This window comes from Sander lucioperca, chromosome 6 (assembly GCF_008315115.2).
Source record: "Sander lucioperca isolate FBNREF2018 chromosome 6, SLUC_FBN_1.2, whole genome shotgun sequence".
Taxonomy (NCBI): Eukaryota; Metazoa; Chordata; class Actinopteri; order Perciformes; family Percidae; genus Sander; species Sander lucioperca.
The window spans coordinates 28,081,293-28,099,161 of NC_050178.1; the positions used below are offsets into that span (position 1 = coordinate 28,081,293).

At 42.8% G+C, this 17,869-nt stretch overlaps 2 protein-coding genes across 4 annotated transcripts in view; one reads left to right on the forward strand and one right to left on the reverse strand.

Moving 5' to 3' along the window:
• The window catches only part of LOC116062626 (phospholipid transfer protein), a 35,013-nt gene extending 17,156 nt beyond the window's left edge, over positions 1 to 17,857 (forward strand). For 2 of the 3 annotated variants that reach the window (XM_036002406.1, XM_036002407.1), the window contains exons 12-15: positions 186 to 228; positions 388 to 451; positions 8,177 to 8,253; positions 15,758 to 16,085. In XM_036002406.1, the coding sequence (XP_035858299.1) occupies positions 186 to 228; positions 388 to 451; positions 8,177 to 8,253; positions 15,758 to 15,859 (286 nt within the window). In that variant the 3' untranslated portion in view covers positions 15,860 to 16,085. Of the gene's footprint in view, positions 1 to 185; positions 229 to 387; positions 452 to 8,176; positions 8,254 to 15,757; positions 16,086 to 17,024 lie in introns of those variants that run through there. The other variant, XM_036002408.1, reaches the window with a different exon arrangement.
• The window catches only part of LOC118495300 (nuclear factor 7, brain-like), a 1,057,410-nt gene that overhangs the window by 261,796 nt on the left and 777,745 nt on the right, over positions 1 to 17,869 (reverse strand). The window lies entirely within an intron of this gene.

Below are 17,869 nucleotides of genomic sequence, written 5' to 3' on the forward strand. Positions count from 1 at the left end.
TTTTTTCTTCCTGCAGGACTCTGATCATTGTGTCCTCTCAGCCTCCTGGATCGATGCTGCCTCCAGAAGTCTTTAATGTTTGCCAAACATGTTGTTCTTAAGTCTTTTAATATCTGAATCACATAAGGAATATGCATAAGGAATGTGTGAACTTGTGATTATTTCTTTTTATTATTTTCTTTCAGGTTTAAAATCTTCTCCAATCAATCAGCACTGGAATCTCTAGCAGTGAGTGTTTTTCAGCGTTTAGTTAGTTACAACTTTAGAGTTTAAGCTGACTGACAGCAACAGTAAGAGACTGTCGACCATGATACATTAGGGTAACCTGTCTGTCTTTCTCCCTGTCTGTCTCCCTGTTCCCTGTCTGTCTGTCTGTCTGTCTGTCAGTTGATTCCTCTGCAGGCTCCGCTAAAGGCGATGCTGCAGATGTCTGTGGTTCCTTTAATTAACAGTAAGAATCTGATTCATCAACTGTAAAACATTTTTGTTTTTGCTTTTTCCAACGTTTTAAATTTTTAAATTTTTCTTCTACACATGTTCAGTGCTTATTTCTACGTCCAATATTTTCTGATATAAAACAAAAATTTAAAACGGGCCAATGTGACCCGAAGTCAACACAAGGGTTTAACCAGCCTTTAGATACACATACAAATGGGGCCAAAAAAAATCACTGAAGCAATCGGAATTTACATGTCATCTTCAATGCGCCCATATTCACTTGTAGAGGAACCTGGCTTCAAGTATTTGCTGTATGAACTCGAACCTTGTTACAACATGCCATCTCATCCACATATTTTTTTGTTGTTATTATTCTATGTAATTTGCACTTTCATAAATAAGACATGCTGTATTTTCAGTTTTATAGCTGATTGTCTTATTTTGTTTACAAGTTACATATGGAGTCTGGAGAAGATTTGGGGTACTTATTGTTTACATCTTACTTTACACACTTCAGCCTTCAAGCTCAGGGGACAGACTGGATGACACTAGGTGGTACAGCCTGAGACAGCTAGCTCAGGGGAGAGACTGGATGACACTAGGTGGTACTGCCTGAGACAGCTAGCTCAGGGGACAGACTGGATGACACTAGGTGGTACAGCCTGAGACAGCTAGCTCAGGGGACAGACTGGATGACACTAGGTGGTACAGCCTGAGACAGCTAGCTCAGGGGAGAGACTGGATGACACTAGGTGGTACAGCCTGAGACAGCTAGCTCAGGGGACAGACTGGATGACACTAGGTGGTACAGCCTGAGACAGCTAGCTCAGGGGACAGACTGGATGACACTAGGTGGTACAGCCTGACATAGCTAGCTCAGGGGACAGACTGGATGACACTAGGTGGTACAGCCTGAGACAGCTAGCTCAGGGGACAGACTGGATGACACTAGGTGGTACAGCCTGAGACAGCTAGCTCAGGGGACAGACTGGATGATACTAGGTGGTACAGCCTGAGACAGCTAGCTCAGGGGACAGACTGGATGACACTAGGTGGTACAGCCTGAGACAGCTAGCTCAGGGGACAGACTGGATGACACTAGGTGGTACAGCCTGAGACAGCTAGCTCAGGGGACAGACTGGATGACACTAGGTGGTACAGCCTGAGACAGCTAGCTCAGGGGACAGACTGGATGACACTAGGTGGTACAGCCTGAGACAGCTGGCTCAGGGGACAGACTGTATGACACTAGGTGGTACAGCCTGAGACAGCAAGCTCAGGGGACAGAATGTATGACACTAGGTGGTACAGCCTGAGACAGCTAGCTCAGGGGACAGACTGTAGGACACTAGGTGGTACAGCCAAAGACAGCTAGTTCAGGGGAGAGACTGGATGACACTAGGTGGTACAGCCTGAGACAGCTGGCTCAGGGGACAGACTGTATGACACTAGGTGGTACAGCCTGAGACAGCTAGCTCAGGGGACAGAATGTATGACACTAGGTGGTACAGCCTGAGACAGCTGGCTCAGGGGACAGACTGTATGACACTAGGTGGTACAGCCTGAGACAGCTAGCTCAGGGGACAGACTGGATGACACTAGGTGGTACAGCCTGAGACAGCTAGCTCAGGGGACAGACTGGATGACACTAGGTGGTACAGCCTGAGACAGCTAGCTCAGGGGAGAGACTGGATGACACTAGGTGGTACAGCCTGAGACAGCTAGCTCAGGGGACAGAATGTATGACACTAGGTGGTACAGCCTGAGACAGCTAGCTCAGGGGACAGACTGGATGACACTAGGTGGTACAGCCTGAGACAGCTAGCTCAGGGGACAGACTGGATGACACTAGGTGGTACAGCCTGAGACAGCTGGCTCAGGGGACAGACTGTATGACATTAGGTGGTACAGCCTGAGACAGCTAGCTCAGGGGAGAGACTGGATGACACTAGGTGGTACAGCCTGAGACAGCTAGCTCAGGGGACAGACTGGATGACACTAGGTGGTACAGCCTGACACAGCTAGCTCAGGGGACAGAATGTATGACACTAGGTGGTACAGCCTGAGACAGCTAGCTCAGGGGACAGACTGTAGGACACTAGGTGGTACAGCCTGAGACAGCTAGTTCAGGGGTGAGACTGGATGACACTTGGTGGTACAGCCTGAGACAGCTAGCTCAGGGGACAGACTGGATGACACTACGTGGTACAGCCTGAGACAGCTAGCTCAGGGGACATAATGTATGATACTAGGTGGTACAGCCTGAGACAGCTAGCTCAGGGGACAGACTGGATGACACTAGGTGGTACAGCCTGAGACAGCTAGTTCAGGGGAGAGACTGGATGACACTAGGTGGTACAGCCTGAGACAGCTAGCTCAGGGGACAGACTGGATGACACTAGGTGGTACAGCCTGAGACAGCTAGGTCAAGGGAGAGACTGGATGACACTAGGTGGTACAGCCTGAGACAGCTAGCTCAGGGGAGAGACTGGATGACACTAAGTGGTACAGCCTGAGACAGCTAGCTCAGGGGACAGACTGGATGACACTAGGTGGTACAGCCTGAGACAGCTAGCTCAGGGGACAGACTGGATGACACTAGGTGGTACAGCCTGAGACAGTTAGCTCAGGGGACAGACTGGATGACACTAGGTAGTACAGCCTGAGACAGCTGGCTCAGGGGACAGACTGTATGACACTAGGTGGTACAGCCTGAGACAGCTAGCTCAGGGGACAGAATGTATGACACTAGGTGGTACAGCCTGAGACAGCTAGCTCAGGGGACAGACTGGATGACACTAGGTGGTACAGCCTGAGACAGCTAGCTCAAGGGAGAGACTGGATGACACTAGGTGGTACAGCCTGAGACAGTTAGCTCAGGGGACAGACTGGATGACACTAGGTAGTACAGCCTGAGACAGCTAGCTCAGGGGACAGACTGTATGACACTAGGTGGTACAGCCTGAGACAGCTAGCTCAGGGGACAGAATGTATGACACTAGGTGGTACAGCCTGAGACAGCTAGCTCAGGGGACAGACTGGATGACACTAGTTGGTACAGCCTGAGACAGCTAGCTCAAGGGAGAGACTGGATGACACTAGGTGGTACAGCCTGAGACAGCTAGCTCAGGGGACAGACTGGATGACATTACGTGGTACAGCCTGAGAAAGCTAGCTCAGGGGAGAGACTGGATGACACTAGGTGGTACAGCCTGAGACAGCTAGCTCAGGGGACAGACTGGATGACACTAGGTGGTACAGCCTGAGACAGCTAGCTCAGGGGACAGACTGGATGACACTAGGTGGTACAGCCTGAGACAGCTGGCTCAGGGGACAGACTGTATGACATTAGGTGGTACAGCCTGAGACAGCTAGCTCAGGGGAGAGACTGGATGACACTAGGTGGTACAGCCTGAGACAGCTAGCTCAGGGGACAGACTGGATGACACTAGGTGGTACAGCCTGACACAGCTAGCTCAGGGGACAGACTGGATGACACTAGGTGGTACAGCCTGAGACAGCTAGCTCAGGGGACAGACTGGATGACACTAGGTGGTACAGCCTGAGACAGCTGGCTCAGGGGACAGACTGTATGACACTAGGTGGTACAGCCTGAGACAGCTAGCTCAGGGGACAGACTGGATGACACTAGGTGGTACAGCCTGAGACAGCTAGCTCAAGGGAGAGACTGGATGACACTAGGTGGTACAGCCTGAGACAGCTAGCTCAGGGGACAGACTGGATGACATTACGTGGTACAGCCTGAGAAAGCTAGCTCAGGGGAGAGACTGGATGACACTAGGTGGTACAGCCTGAGACAGCTAGCTCAGGGGACAGACTGGATGACACTAGGTGGTACAGCCTGAGACAGCTAGCACAGGGGACAGACTGGATGACACTAGGTGGTACAGCCTGAGACAGCTAGCTCAAGGGAGAGACTGGATGACACTAGGTGGTACAGCCTGAGACAGCTAGCTCAGGGGACAGACTGGATGACACTACGTGGTACAGCCTGAGAAAGCTAGCTCAGGGGAGAGACTGGATGACACTAGGTGGTACAGCCTGAGACAGCTAGCTCAGGGGACAGACTGGATGACACTAGGTGGTACAGCCTGAGACATGCACAATAAAAAAAATTGCCTTCTGCATTTTTGTTTTGCTTTTCCCTCCATTGTACCGAACCGAACCGTAATGTCTGAACCGGGTATGAACCGAACCGTGACTTCTGTGTACCGTTCCACCCCTATTAGATACTATAAATAAAATTTAATTGAATTGAATTGGATCACTGCTCTAGATCCCGGCATACACCCCCCCTCAGGAAAAGTGGACTAGGACTGTTAAAACATGGCTTTAAGGTGCCTCTCATCAGCTGCAGGACTTCTTCGAGAGAACAAACTGAGACATTTTTGAGTATCAGAACCTAGAGGAGTACACAACTGTCCTGTGCTACATTAGGTATTGTACAGACACTGTCACTGTGGACAAGTTTACCCAGGTCTATCCTAACGCTAAGCCAACCAGAAGCCCTGGATGACAAAAGTAGTCCAGCACCTGCTCAGAGACAGAAACATTGCTTTCAGGTCTGATAATGGGGTTCAATATAGTGCTGCCAGAGCCAACCTGAAATGAGGCATCAGAAAGGCCAAGGTGTCTTATAAGAGGATTGAGGACTACTTCCTCAGCAACAACACGGGGTTCAGCACATCATCAGCTACAAATCTAGCAACATCTCAGCTGTTATTGGTGACACTACACTGGTAGAGGAGTTGAACATCTCATCCACCAGCCCACAGCAGCCACATCCTCACTGTGGAGGAGCATGGGGTTAGGCATGCACTGAGGGCGGTGAACCCGAAGGAAAGCAGCGGGACCTGATGGTGTCTCTGGACATGTGCTGAGGGATTGCGCAGACCAGCTAGCTGGTTCTTCACCAAGATCTTCAACCAGTCCCTGTCCGAGTACACTGTCCCACCCAGCTGGAAGTCCTCTACCATGGTTCCTCTTCCAAAAAAGACCAGCATCAGCAGCCTGAATGACTACTGTCCAGTGGAACTTACACCTATCGTCATGAAGTGCTTTGAGAAACTCGTCCGGACTTACATCATCTCAAGCCTCCCACCCATGTTCGACACACACCAGTTTGCTTACAGAGCAACAAGGTCTATAGAGGATGCCATAGCCACAACTCTTCACACTGCCCTGAGCCACCTAGAGCAGCAGGGGAGATATGCCAGGCTGCTCTTTGTTGATTTCCGTTCTGCATTTAATACCATCCTACCTCACAGACTGGTGGACAAACTGACAAACCTAGGACTTTCTCAAACATTTTGCCTCTGGATCAAAGACTTCCTTTTGGATCGCACCCAGAGGGTGAAAGTAGGCCCTCACATCTCCTCAAACCTCAGCCTCAGCACTAGCTCGCCACAGGACTGTGTGCTGAGCCCCCTACTCTACACCCTGTACACCCATGACTGAACCCACTGACCACTTCAGCAACAGCATTATTAATTTCGCGGCTAACACCACCGTAGCGTGGGCTCATCTCTGGGGGAGATGAGTCTGCAGGATGAAGTGGAGCACCTGTCAGTGTGGTGCACGGACAGCAACCTGGTCTTTAACACCACAAAAACAAAGAAACTAATAATTGACTTGAGTCACTTGAGTTTTGAGTTTAAAGTGGTGATAGAATGCAAAACCAATGTTACCTTGTCATAGTTGAATAATGACATACATAGAACCTCAAAATCCCATTGACACCTCTGCAAATCTCACAATTTGAAACTGCCTCTGAAAACGGGCAAATCTCAACGAGCCGCCTAGTTGACGTCAACTTGGCAGCTCCTCCTCATTTGGCTCTAGTCTCTATCTTTGTCACGCCCAAACATTTACATAGGCTACACCACTGACCTGAGATCAGGTAGTCTTCTGAATAGGTCGCGCAGATCTCAGAAATTGTATACATTGTTCATCTGCTATTTTACCACTAAATTAACTTCTGAGACTTTTTTATGCGAGAAATCAACTATGTAGAGGTCAAATATGGGCCGTTTTACGAAAATTGATGGCTAATTGCAAATTTTGTCCGACTGTGTGTCGGAGTTCAGTGGTCGGTGCTGCCTGTGTTGCTGCCTCGCCGCCGGCCTGCCTTCCTTCACAGACCCCGGCCTGCTGTGAGGTAGATGGAGCTCCGTCACGGCTGGCAGCCCACGGCACTCCATACCCGCACAAAGTCACCGTTTTTTGGGTTAATGGACTACCAAACGCCGCTGACAGAGCTCCAGGGCCTGCAGCTTCCCTCTTCCTGCCAAATGGCCGGTGTGTGTGAGTGAGAGCGCGGTCAGTGAGCTTGTTACGCCCGCAATCTCTTACCGCAGGTTCCAGTTAATCTTATAATGTGTGTAATTATAATGTGTTGAGTTATTTAAACAAACAATCGGGGAAATAAACGCCTCTTGTCCGCGAGTCTCATTGATAGAGCCTGTGGCTGGATGGAGCTCTATCAATGAGAGCTAGCTAGCCTCTTCTTAGAATTCCTCTGAAATTCACAAAAATGCATTAAATTGAAATCGGACACCGCTTTATAAGACCTTGATGTAGATGATATATAAGTGGCGTGACGAAATTCAAACTGTAAATATACTCTAATTATGCCGAAAATGAAGCTAACTAGCCGCGATCTGTACACGTAGGATTGAAGGGACAGTCGCAGATAACAAAACCCCTAATGTTCACAAAAATTCATTAAATTGAAATCGGACACCATTGCATTACATATTCTAAAAATGTCTAAAAGTTTTAACTCCTTGTACAGATTACATTAACAGGAAATGTTTTCCCCCAGCAATGAATGTTAAAAGCTCTAGTCACAGAACAAATAATTAAGTTTGATTTATTGTAATTTAATTTTGTGGAACATGGTGGAACATGACTCCATTTCCCAGAATGCTTATTATCTATATTTTGGAACAAAATGTATGCAGGGTTGAGGAGTGACTAGTTACGTGTAATGAAATTATGTTATTAAATTACAAAATTAATGTCATTGTATTTAGTTGTATTACTGTGGTAAAATGTGTAATTCAATTAGTTACTAATCAAATGAAAAGGAAATTTATTTGCATTGATAAAGTAATCCAAATAAAGTAATCCAAACCACATTTATAATGGGTAAGTTATAACAGTAAGCAATTACATTTCCATATTCATATTCACCTTCCTAACACTGAATGTATGTGAGATTCAACACATTCTTTCTGTTGTGTGACTGTGTGGAATTTCTTGAATTTAAAAAAATGAAATCCATGAATTTAATTCCACTTCCTGTCATTCAAATTCAAATTCAACTTCCTGTGGGGCAGAGTCAATTCAATTTAAATTCCAATTCATGAATTGAATGGAGGCCAATTCTGAATTTTGCACAAGCCTGGTATTTACATATTTATTTTCCTGCTTTACACTTTTTACTGATGTTCTGCAGTGAGAGGACTGCATTCAATTGCGTTGTGCATGTACAATGACCATAAGAATCGCTCTAATTCTGTGTTCACATTCACTTCTCCCATTGGAAACCAAAACTCAGGACCTGCCGCTAGTTTCCTAAAGAGGCAGACACAGACAGGAAGTCACTCTGGGACAGGAAGTTTTCTGAGCTGGGCGTCTTGCTTCTAAACTGTCTCTGACTGTAATGATGTTTAACTGACTCTCTGTGTGTGTGTGTGTGTGTGTGTATGTTCAGACTGGACAAAGAAAGGAGTTCGGATTCCTCTGGCTGATGGAATGGATTTCATTGAGGAGGTGGTTGAATATCACAACGTAAGTTAAACATTGACCTGTATATGTTTATAAATGATGCTGTATTCTGATTGGTGATTAAAGTGTATTAGTTTCACCCACCAATGTCAACGCTTTCTCACTCCCAACTCGTCACATATTGAATCTTGGTCAGTGTCTTTCAGCGTCAGATACCAACGCAAAAAGTCTCCTTTAGCGTCTGGAAGATGATGCAGGATCAAGAGAGACAACAGTAGAGAATAGTTGGAAGAAAGACAACGGTAGAGAGTAGTATGTAGAGAGACAATGGTAGAGAATAGTTTGAAGAAAGACAACAGTAGAGAGTAGTATGTAGAGAGACAACAGTAGAGAGTAGTATGTAGAGAGACAGCAGTAGAGAGTAGTATGTAGAGTAGTATGAAAAGAGACAACAGTAGAGAGTAGTATGAAGAGAGACAACAGTAGAGAGTAGTATGTAGAGAGACAACAGTAGAGAGTAGTATGTAGAGAGACAACGGTAGAGAATAGTATGAAGAGAGACAACAGTAGAGAGTAGTATGTAGAGTAGTATGTAGAGAGACAACGGTAGAGAATAGTTTGAAGAAAGACAACAGTAGAGAGTATGTAGAGAGACAACAGTAGAGAGTAGTATGTAGAGAGACAACGGTAGAGTAGTATGTAGAGAGACAACAGTAGAGAGTAGTATGTAGAGTAGTATGAAGAGAGACAACAGTAGAGAGTAGTATGAAGAGAGACAACGGTAGAGAGTATGTAGAGAGACAATAATAGAGAGTAGTATGTAGAGAGACAACAGTAGAGAGTAGTATGAAGAGAGACAACAGTAGAGAGTAGTATGTAGAGAGACAACAGTAGAGAGTAGTATGAAGAGAGACAGCAGTAGAGAGTAGTATGAAGAGAGACAACAGTAGAGAGTGGTATGTAGAGAGACAACAGTAGAGAGTAGTATGAAGAGAGACAACAGTAGAGAGAAGTATGTAGAGAGACAACAGTAGAGAGTAGTATGTAGAGAGACAACAGTAGAGAGTAGTATGTAGAGAGACAGCAGTAGAGAGTAGTATGAAGAGACAGCAGTAGAGTAGTAGTAGAGAGACAGCAGTAGAGAGTAGTATGAAGAGAGACAACAGTAGAGAGTAGTATGAAGAGAGACAACAGTAGAGAGTAGTATGTAGAGAGACAGCAGCAGAGAGTAGTATGTAGAGAGACAACAGTAGAGAGTAGTATGTAGAGAGTAGTATGTAGAGAGACAACAGTAGAGAGTAGTATGTAGAGAGACAACGGTAGAGATTAATATGTAGAGTAGTATGAAGAGAGACAACGGTAGAGAGTAGTATGTAGAGAGACAACGGTAGAGAGTAGTATGTAGAGTAGTATGAAGAGAGACAACAGTAGAGAGTAGTATGTAGAGAGACAACAGTAGAGAGTAGTATGTAGAGAGACAACGGTAGAGAGTAGTATGTAGAGAGACAACGGTAGAGAGTAGTATGTAGAATATTATGAAGAGAGACAACAGTAGAGAGTAGTATGAAGAGAGACAACAGTAGAGAGTAGTATGAAGAGAGACAACAGTAGAGAGTAGTATGTAGAGAGACAATAGTAGAGAGTAGTATGTAGTGAGACAACAGTAGAGAGTAGTATGCAGAGAGACAACAGTAGAGAGTAGTATGTAGAGAGACAACAGTAGAGAGTAATATGTAGAGAGACAACAGTAGAGAGTAGTATGTAGAGAGACAACAGTAGAGAGTAGTATGTAGAATAGTATGTAGAGAGACAACAGTAGAGAGTAGTATGTAGAGAGAAAATAGTAGAGAGTAGTATGTAGAGAGACAACAGTAGAGAGTAGTATGTAGAGAGACAACAGTAGAGAGTAGTATGAAGAGAGACAACAGTAGAGAGTAGTATGTAGAGTAGTATGTAGAGAGACAACAGTAGAGAGTAGTATGTAGAGAGACAACAGTAGAGAGTAGTATGTAGAGAGACAACAGTAGAGAGTAGTATGTAGAGAGACAACGGTAGAGATTAATATGTAGAGTAGTATGAAGAGAGACAACAGTAGAGAGTAGTATGTAGAGAGACAACGGTAGAGTAGTATGTAGAGAGACAACGGTAGAGATTAATATGTAGAGTAGTTTGAAGAGAGACAACAGTAGAGAGTAGTATGTAGAGAGACAACAGTAGAGAGTAGTATGTAGAGAGACAACCGTAGAGAGTAGTATGTAGAGAGACAACGGTAGAGAGTAGTATGTAGAGTAGTATGTAGAGAGACAACAGTAGAGAGTAGTATGAAGAGAGACAACAGTAGAGAGTAGTATGTAGAGAGACAACAGTAGAGAGTAGTATGTAGAGAGACAGCAGCAGAGAGTAGTATGTAGAGAGACAACAGTAGAGAGTAGTATGTAGAGAGACAGCAGCAGAGAGTAGTATGTAGAGAGACAACAGTAGAGAGTAGTATGTAGAGAGACAACAGTAGAGAGTAGTATGTAGAGAGACAACAGTAGAGAGTAGTATGTAGAGAGACAACGGTAGAGATTAATATGTAGAGTAGTATGAAGAGAGACAACAGTAGAGAGTAGTATGTAGAGAGACAGCAGTAGAGAGTAGTATGTAGAGAGACAACAGTAGAGAGTAGTATGTAGAGAGACAACGGTAGAGATTAATATGTAGAGTAGTATGAAGAGAGACAACAGTAGAGAGTAGTATGTAGAGAGACAACGGTAGAGAGTAGTATGTAGAGAGACAACGGTAGAGATTAATATGTAGAGTAGTTTGAAGAGAGACAACAGTAGAGAGTAGTATGTAGAGAGACAACAGTAGAGAGTAGTATGTAGAGAGACAACGGTAGAGAGTAGTATGTAGAGAGACAATGGTAGAGAGTAGTATGTAGAATATTATGAAGAGAGACAACAATAGAGAGTAGTATGAAGAGAGACAACGGTAGAGAGTAGTATGTAGAGAGACAATAGTAGAGAGTAGTATGTAGTGAGACAACAGTAGAGAGTAGTATGCAGAGAGACAACAGTAGAGAGTAGTATGTAGAGAGACAACAGTAGAGATTAGTATGTAGAGAGACAGCTGCAGAGAGTTGTATGTAGAGACAACAGTAGAGAGTAGTATGTAGAGAGACATCGGTAGAGAGTAGTATGTAGAGAGACAACGGTAGAGAGTAGTATGTAGAGAGACAATAATAGAGAGTAGTATGTAGAGAGACAACAGTAGAGAGTAGTATGAAGAGAGACAACAGTAGAGAGTAGTATGTAGAGAGACAACAGTAGAGAGTAGTATGAAGAGAGACAGCAGTAGAGAGTAGTATGAAGAGAGACAACAGTAGAGAGTGGTATGTAGAGAGACAACAGTAGAGAGTAGTATGAAGAGAGACAACAGTAGAGAGAAGTATGTAGAGAGACAACAGTAGAGAGTAGTATGTAGAGAGACAACAGTAGAGAGTAGTATGTAGAGAGACAACAGTAGAGAGTAGTATGTAGAGACAGCAGTAGAGAGTAGTATGTAGAGAGACAGCAGTAGAGAGTAGTATGAAGAGAGACAACAGTAGAGAGTAGTATGAAGAGAGACAACAGTAGAGAGTAGTATGTAGAGAGACAGCAGCAGAGAGTAGTATGTAGAGAGACAACAGTAGAGAGTAGTATGTAGAGAGTAGTATGTAGAGAGACAACAGTAGAGAGTAGTATGTAGAGAGACAACGGTAGAGATTAATATGTAGAGTAGTATGAAGAGAGACAACGGTAGAGAGTAGTATGTAGAGAGACAACGGTAGAGAGTAGTATGTAGAGTAGTATGAAGAGAGACAACAGTAGAGAGTAGTATGTAGAGAGACAACAGTAGAGAGTAGTATGTAGAGAGACAACGGTAGAGAGTAGTATGTAGAGAGACAACGGTAGAGAGTAGTATGTAGAATATTATGAAGAGAGACAACAGTAGAGAGTAGTATGAAGAGAGACAACAGTAGAGAGTAGTATGAAGAGAGACAACAGTAGAGAGTAGTATGTAGAGAGACAATAGTAGAGAGTAGTATGTAGTGAGACAACAGTAGAGAGTAGTATGCAAAGAGACAACAGTAGAGAGTAGTATGTAGAGAGACAACAGTAGAGAGTAATATGTAGAGAGACAACAGTAGAGAGTAGTATGTAGAGAGACAACAGTAGAGAGTAGTATGTAGAATAGTATGTAGAGAGACAACAGTAGAGAGTAGTATGTAGAGAGACAATAGTAGAGAGTAGTATGTAGAGAGACAACAGTAGAGAGTAGTATGTAGAGAGACAACAGTAGAGAGTAGTATGAAGAGAGACAACAGTAGAGAGTAGTATGTAGAGTAGTATGTAGAGAGACAACAGTAGAGAGTAGTATGTAGAGAGACAACAGTAGAGAGTAGTATGTAGAGAGACAACAGTAGAGAGTAGTATGTAGAGAGACAACGGTAGAGATTATATGTAGAGTAGTATGAAGAGAGACAACAGTAGAGAGTAGTATGTAGAGAGACAACGGTAGAGTAGTATGTAGAGAGACAACGGTAGAGATTAATATGTAGAGTAGTATGAAGAGAGACAACAGTAGAGAGTAGTATGTAGAGAGACAACAGTAGAGAGTAGTATGTAGAGAGACAACGGTAGAGAGTAGTATGTAGAGAGACAACGGTAGAGAGTAGTATGTAGAGTAGTATGTAGAGAGACAACAGTAGAGAGTAGTATGAAGAGAGACAACAGTAGAGAGTAGTATGTAGAGAGACAACAGTAGAGAGTAGTATGTAGAGAGACAGCAGCAGAGAGTAGTATGTAGAGAGACAACAGTAGAGAGTAGTATGTAGAGAGACAGCAGCAGAGAGTAGTATGTAGAGAGACAACAGTAGAGAGTAGTATGTAGAGAGACAACAGTAGAGAGTAGTATGTAGAGAGACAACAGTAGAGAGTAGTATGTAGAGAGACAACGGTAGAGATTAATATGTAGAGTAGTATGAAGAGAGACAACAGTAGAGAGTAGTATGTAGAGAGACAGCAGTAGAGAGTAGTATGTAGAGAGACAACAGTAGAGAGTAGTATGTAGAGAGACAACGGTAGAGATTAATATGTAGAGTAGTATGAAGAGAGACAACAGTAGAGAGTAGTATGTAGAGAGACAACGGTAGAGAGTAGTATGTAGAGAGACAACGGTAGAGATTAATATGTAGAGTAGTTTGAAGAGAGACAACAGTAGAGAGTAGTATGTAGAGAGACAACAGTAGAGAGTAGTATGTAGAGAGACAACGGTAGAGAGTAGTATGTAGAGAGACAATGGTAGAGAGTAGTATGTAGAATATTATGAAGAGAGACAACAATAGAGTAGTATGAAGAGAGACAACGGTAGAGAGTAGTATGTAGAGAGACAATAGTAGAGAGTAGTATGTAGTGAGACAACAGTAGAGAGTAGTATGCAGAGAGACAACAGTAGAGAGTAGTATGTAGAGAGACAATAGTAGAGAGTAGTATGTAGTGAGACAACAGTAGAGAGTAGTATGCAGAGAGACAACAGTAGAGAGTAGTATGTAGAGAGACAACAGTAGAGAGTAATATGTAGAGAGACAACAGTAGAGAGTAGTATGTAGAGAGACAACAGTAGAGAGTAGTATGTAGAATAGTATGTAGAGAGACAACAGTAGAGAGTAGTATGTAGAGAGAAAATAGTAGAGAGTAGTATGTAGAGAGACAACAGTAGAGAGTAGTATGTAGAGAGACAACAGTAGAGAGTAGTATGAAGAGAGACAACAGTAGAGAGTAGTATGTAGAGTAGTATGTAGAGAGACAACAGTAGAGAGTAGTATGTAGAGAGACAACAGTAGAGAGTAGTATGTAGAGAGACAACAGTAGAGAGTAGTATGTAGAGAGACAACGGTAGAGATTAATATGTAGAGTAGTATGAAGAGAGACAACAGTAGAGAGTAGTATGTAGAGAGACAACGGTAGAGTAGTATGTAGAGAGACAACGGTAGAGATTAATATGTAGAGTAGTTTGAAGAGAGACAACAGTAGAGAGTAGTATGTAGAGAGACAACAGTAGAGAGTAGTATGTAGAGAGACAACGGTAGAGAGTAGTATGTAGAGAGACAACGGTAGAGAGTAGTATGTAGAGTAGTATGTAGAGAGACAACAGTAGAGAGTAGTATGAAGAGAGACAACAGTAGAGAGTAGTATGTAGAGAGACAACAGTAGAGAGTAGTATGTAGAGAGACAGCAGCAGAGAGTAGTATGTAGAGAGACAACAGTAGAGAGTAGTATGTAGAGAGACAGCAGCAGAGAGTAGTATGTAGAGAGACAACAGTAGAGAGTAGTATGTAGAGAGACAACAGTAGAGAGTAGTATGTAGAGAGACAACAGTAGAGAGTAGTATGTAGAGAGACAACGGTAGAGATTAATATGTAGAGTAGTATGAAGAGAGACAACAGTAGAGAGTAGTATGTAGAGAGACAGCAGTAGAGAGTAGTATGTAGAGAGACAACAGTAGAGAGTAGTATGTAGAGAGACAACGGTAGAGATTAATATGTAGAGTAGTATGAAGAGAGACAACAGTAGAGAGTAGTATGTAGAGAGACAACGGTAGAGAGTAGTATGTAGAGAGACAACGGTAGAGATTAATATGTAGAGTAGTTTGAAGAGAGACAACAGTAGAGAGTAGTATGTAGAGAGACAACAGTAGAGAGTAGTATGTAGAGAGACAACGGTAGAGAGTAGTATGTAGAGAGACAATGGTAGAGAGTAGTATGTAGAATATTATGAAGAGAGACAACAATAGAGAGTAGTATGAAGAGAGACAACGGTAGAGAGTAGTATGTAGAGAGACAATAGTAGAGAGTAGTATGTAGTGAGACAACAGTAGAGAGTAGTATGCAGAGAGACAACAGTAGAGAGTAGTATGTAGAGAGACAACAGTAGAGATTAGTATGTAGAGAGACAGCTGCAGAGAGTTGTATGTAGAGACAACAGTAGAGAGTAGTATGTAGAGAGACATCGGTAGAGAGTAGTATGTAGAGAGACAACGGTAGAGAGTAGTATGTAGAGTAGTATGAAGAGAGACAACAGTAGAGAGTAGTATGAAGAGAGACAACGGTAGAGAGTAGTATGTAGAGAGACAATAGTAGAGAGTAGTATGTAGAGAGACAACAGTAGAGAGTAGTATGTAGAGAGACAACAGTAGAGAGTAGTATGTAGAGAGACAACAGTAGAGAGTAGTATGTAGAGAGACACAGTAGAGAGTAGTATGTAGAGAGACAGCAGTAGAGAGTAGTATGTAGAGAGACAACAGTAGAGAGTAGTATGTAGAGAGACAACGGTAGAGAGTAGTATGTAGAGAGACAACAGTAGAGAGTAGTATGTAGAGAGACAACAGTAGAGACTAAATTAGACTAAATGAGACATTTTGCGTCAGTAACTAACTCCCCTGACCAAACGGTTTTTGACCCGCTAGGAGTGAGACTGAATTAGCACTTTACAATGCTGTCATTGCTGCCCCCTGGTGTTCACAGCAGTTGTGTTAATCTCTGCAGGGTTTCATTGTGATCGGAGCGAATCTTCACTTCAGCAAAGGACTGAGAGAAATGATCACAGGCGGCAACAATCAGACAGAGACAGACACCAACACCATCTAAACATGTAAATATTTATATGGACACACACAAAGTGAATATATAATACACTGTGTGAACATATATTACAACATGTGAATATATACACACACTTCAGCAAAGCACTGAGAGAATGATCACTGGAAACAATCAGATACAACACAGCCTCTATTCATGTATGTGTATATATACATTACATAGTTTATTTTCCCTACAGTATATAGACACAAATATAAGACTGTAAAAACAACACTGAATAAAAACAGCATATAGGTAATCAGTGTATCCATGACAACAATGTGTTACAGCCATAGAAATAAAATGGATAGAGCGCTCACTGAGCTGTTTGCCATGGTCATTTAATTAGTCCAAAACAAAACGGTGATTGTTGTTAGTTGTCATGTTGAGAAACCCGTCAGTGTAAAGTGTGTCGCAGCTCAGTAGAGTAGAGCAGTCCAACGCAGCTTGGGAGAAATTCTCCGGTAGTAGTATGAAGAGACACAATGGTAGTATGTAGAGAGACAACAGTAGTGGTGGGGATTGAAGAGGAGGAACAGTTACGCTTTGGCTACATCGAACACATATGTGGACTGTTCGCGGAGCGAATGTGCTGCAGAGCGCATCCTTTAACCATCTCCACCTGCAGCGAACTGATCATTCTATATTGATTTTAATGGGAATGGCCTTTCTATCCATTCTATTTCTATGGTTACAGCACCTGTAATATAACGGATGCCCCCTCTGTGGGCGCGGTCAGTTTAGGTAAGTCCTTCAGTGACCTGATGCTGCTCCAAAAGTAAAAATAACAGTTTACTCCCAGTGTTAAACTGGGACAGTCCCATGACCTCTGATGTTCCAAGTATGTTAGCTGTCTGTCATATATATATATATATATATATATATATATATATATATATATATATATATTTATATATATTTACTCAACATACAGTTCACACAGGTCTGTACTGAATCTCGAGGACAAACGACATTCACATCTTTGTTGTTTTGTGTGAAAGTTGTAATTAAATCTGTCTGTGGAGTTGTTTCTTATAACTGTTTGAATCTCCAACATCTAACAAACAAAAATCATTTGAGAGGAATGTTTAAATATTTTACATTCTTCTTCACATCCATGTTCACTTGCTAAAACTCTGCGTTTCTGTTTTTTGATTTGAACCACCTGTAGATCTGTGGATTAGAGTGAAACCAGCAGAGGTGGAACAAGTGTTCAGATCCTTTACTGAAGTAAAAGGAATAATACCCTCTGTGAAAATACTCCCCTATGTAAAAGTCCTGCATTCGGAACCTTACTGAAGTAAAAGTATTATCAACACAATGTTGTTTAAGTAAGTGAAAGAGTATATGTTGCAGTAAAGGTTTCCCGGTCAGTGTTTTTATGTTCTGGTTCTATAATATGGTATATGGTATAATATTCCTGCTGCATTAATATGCATTTTACTGCTGTAGATGTTTAATGTTTTAACTCCTTTATATACTCCTCCTTTATATTTACATACAATGCATAATATTCTATAAGATCATACATTTATATGTTACAGTGTAAACCAGTGTAAATCATTAAAAAATAAATAATGTTATTGTAATCTCGTGTAAACAAGAGTAATGACCAGCTTTATCTCCCCAGCGCTGTGGAGTAAGTTCTGGATACTCCACAGATGCAATATATCCAGCTCCAAAAAGCTCTGACAGTCTGAAGTTAGATCGGAAGTACAGAGTGTGGTTTCTATGGAGATGATACACCGTCTCGTCTGATTGGTGGAAACTGGCAGCTTTAAGAATGCTGCAGACCGTAGACCTGCAGGGAGACTAAAGTTCACACTCGTCTCGTCTGAATCTTTGGTCTGAAGTGAGTTTAAACATTATCATTAACGGATTCTTGGATCATTGAATGAATCGATCGATGAAAAGCATCAGGTTTGACTTCAGTCAGTCAGATTAAATAAGAATTACATCATTTACTGATCAGTGTGACATTTTATTCTCATCAGGTAAAAAATACAGCAATTAAGT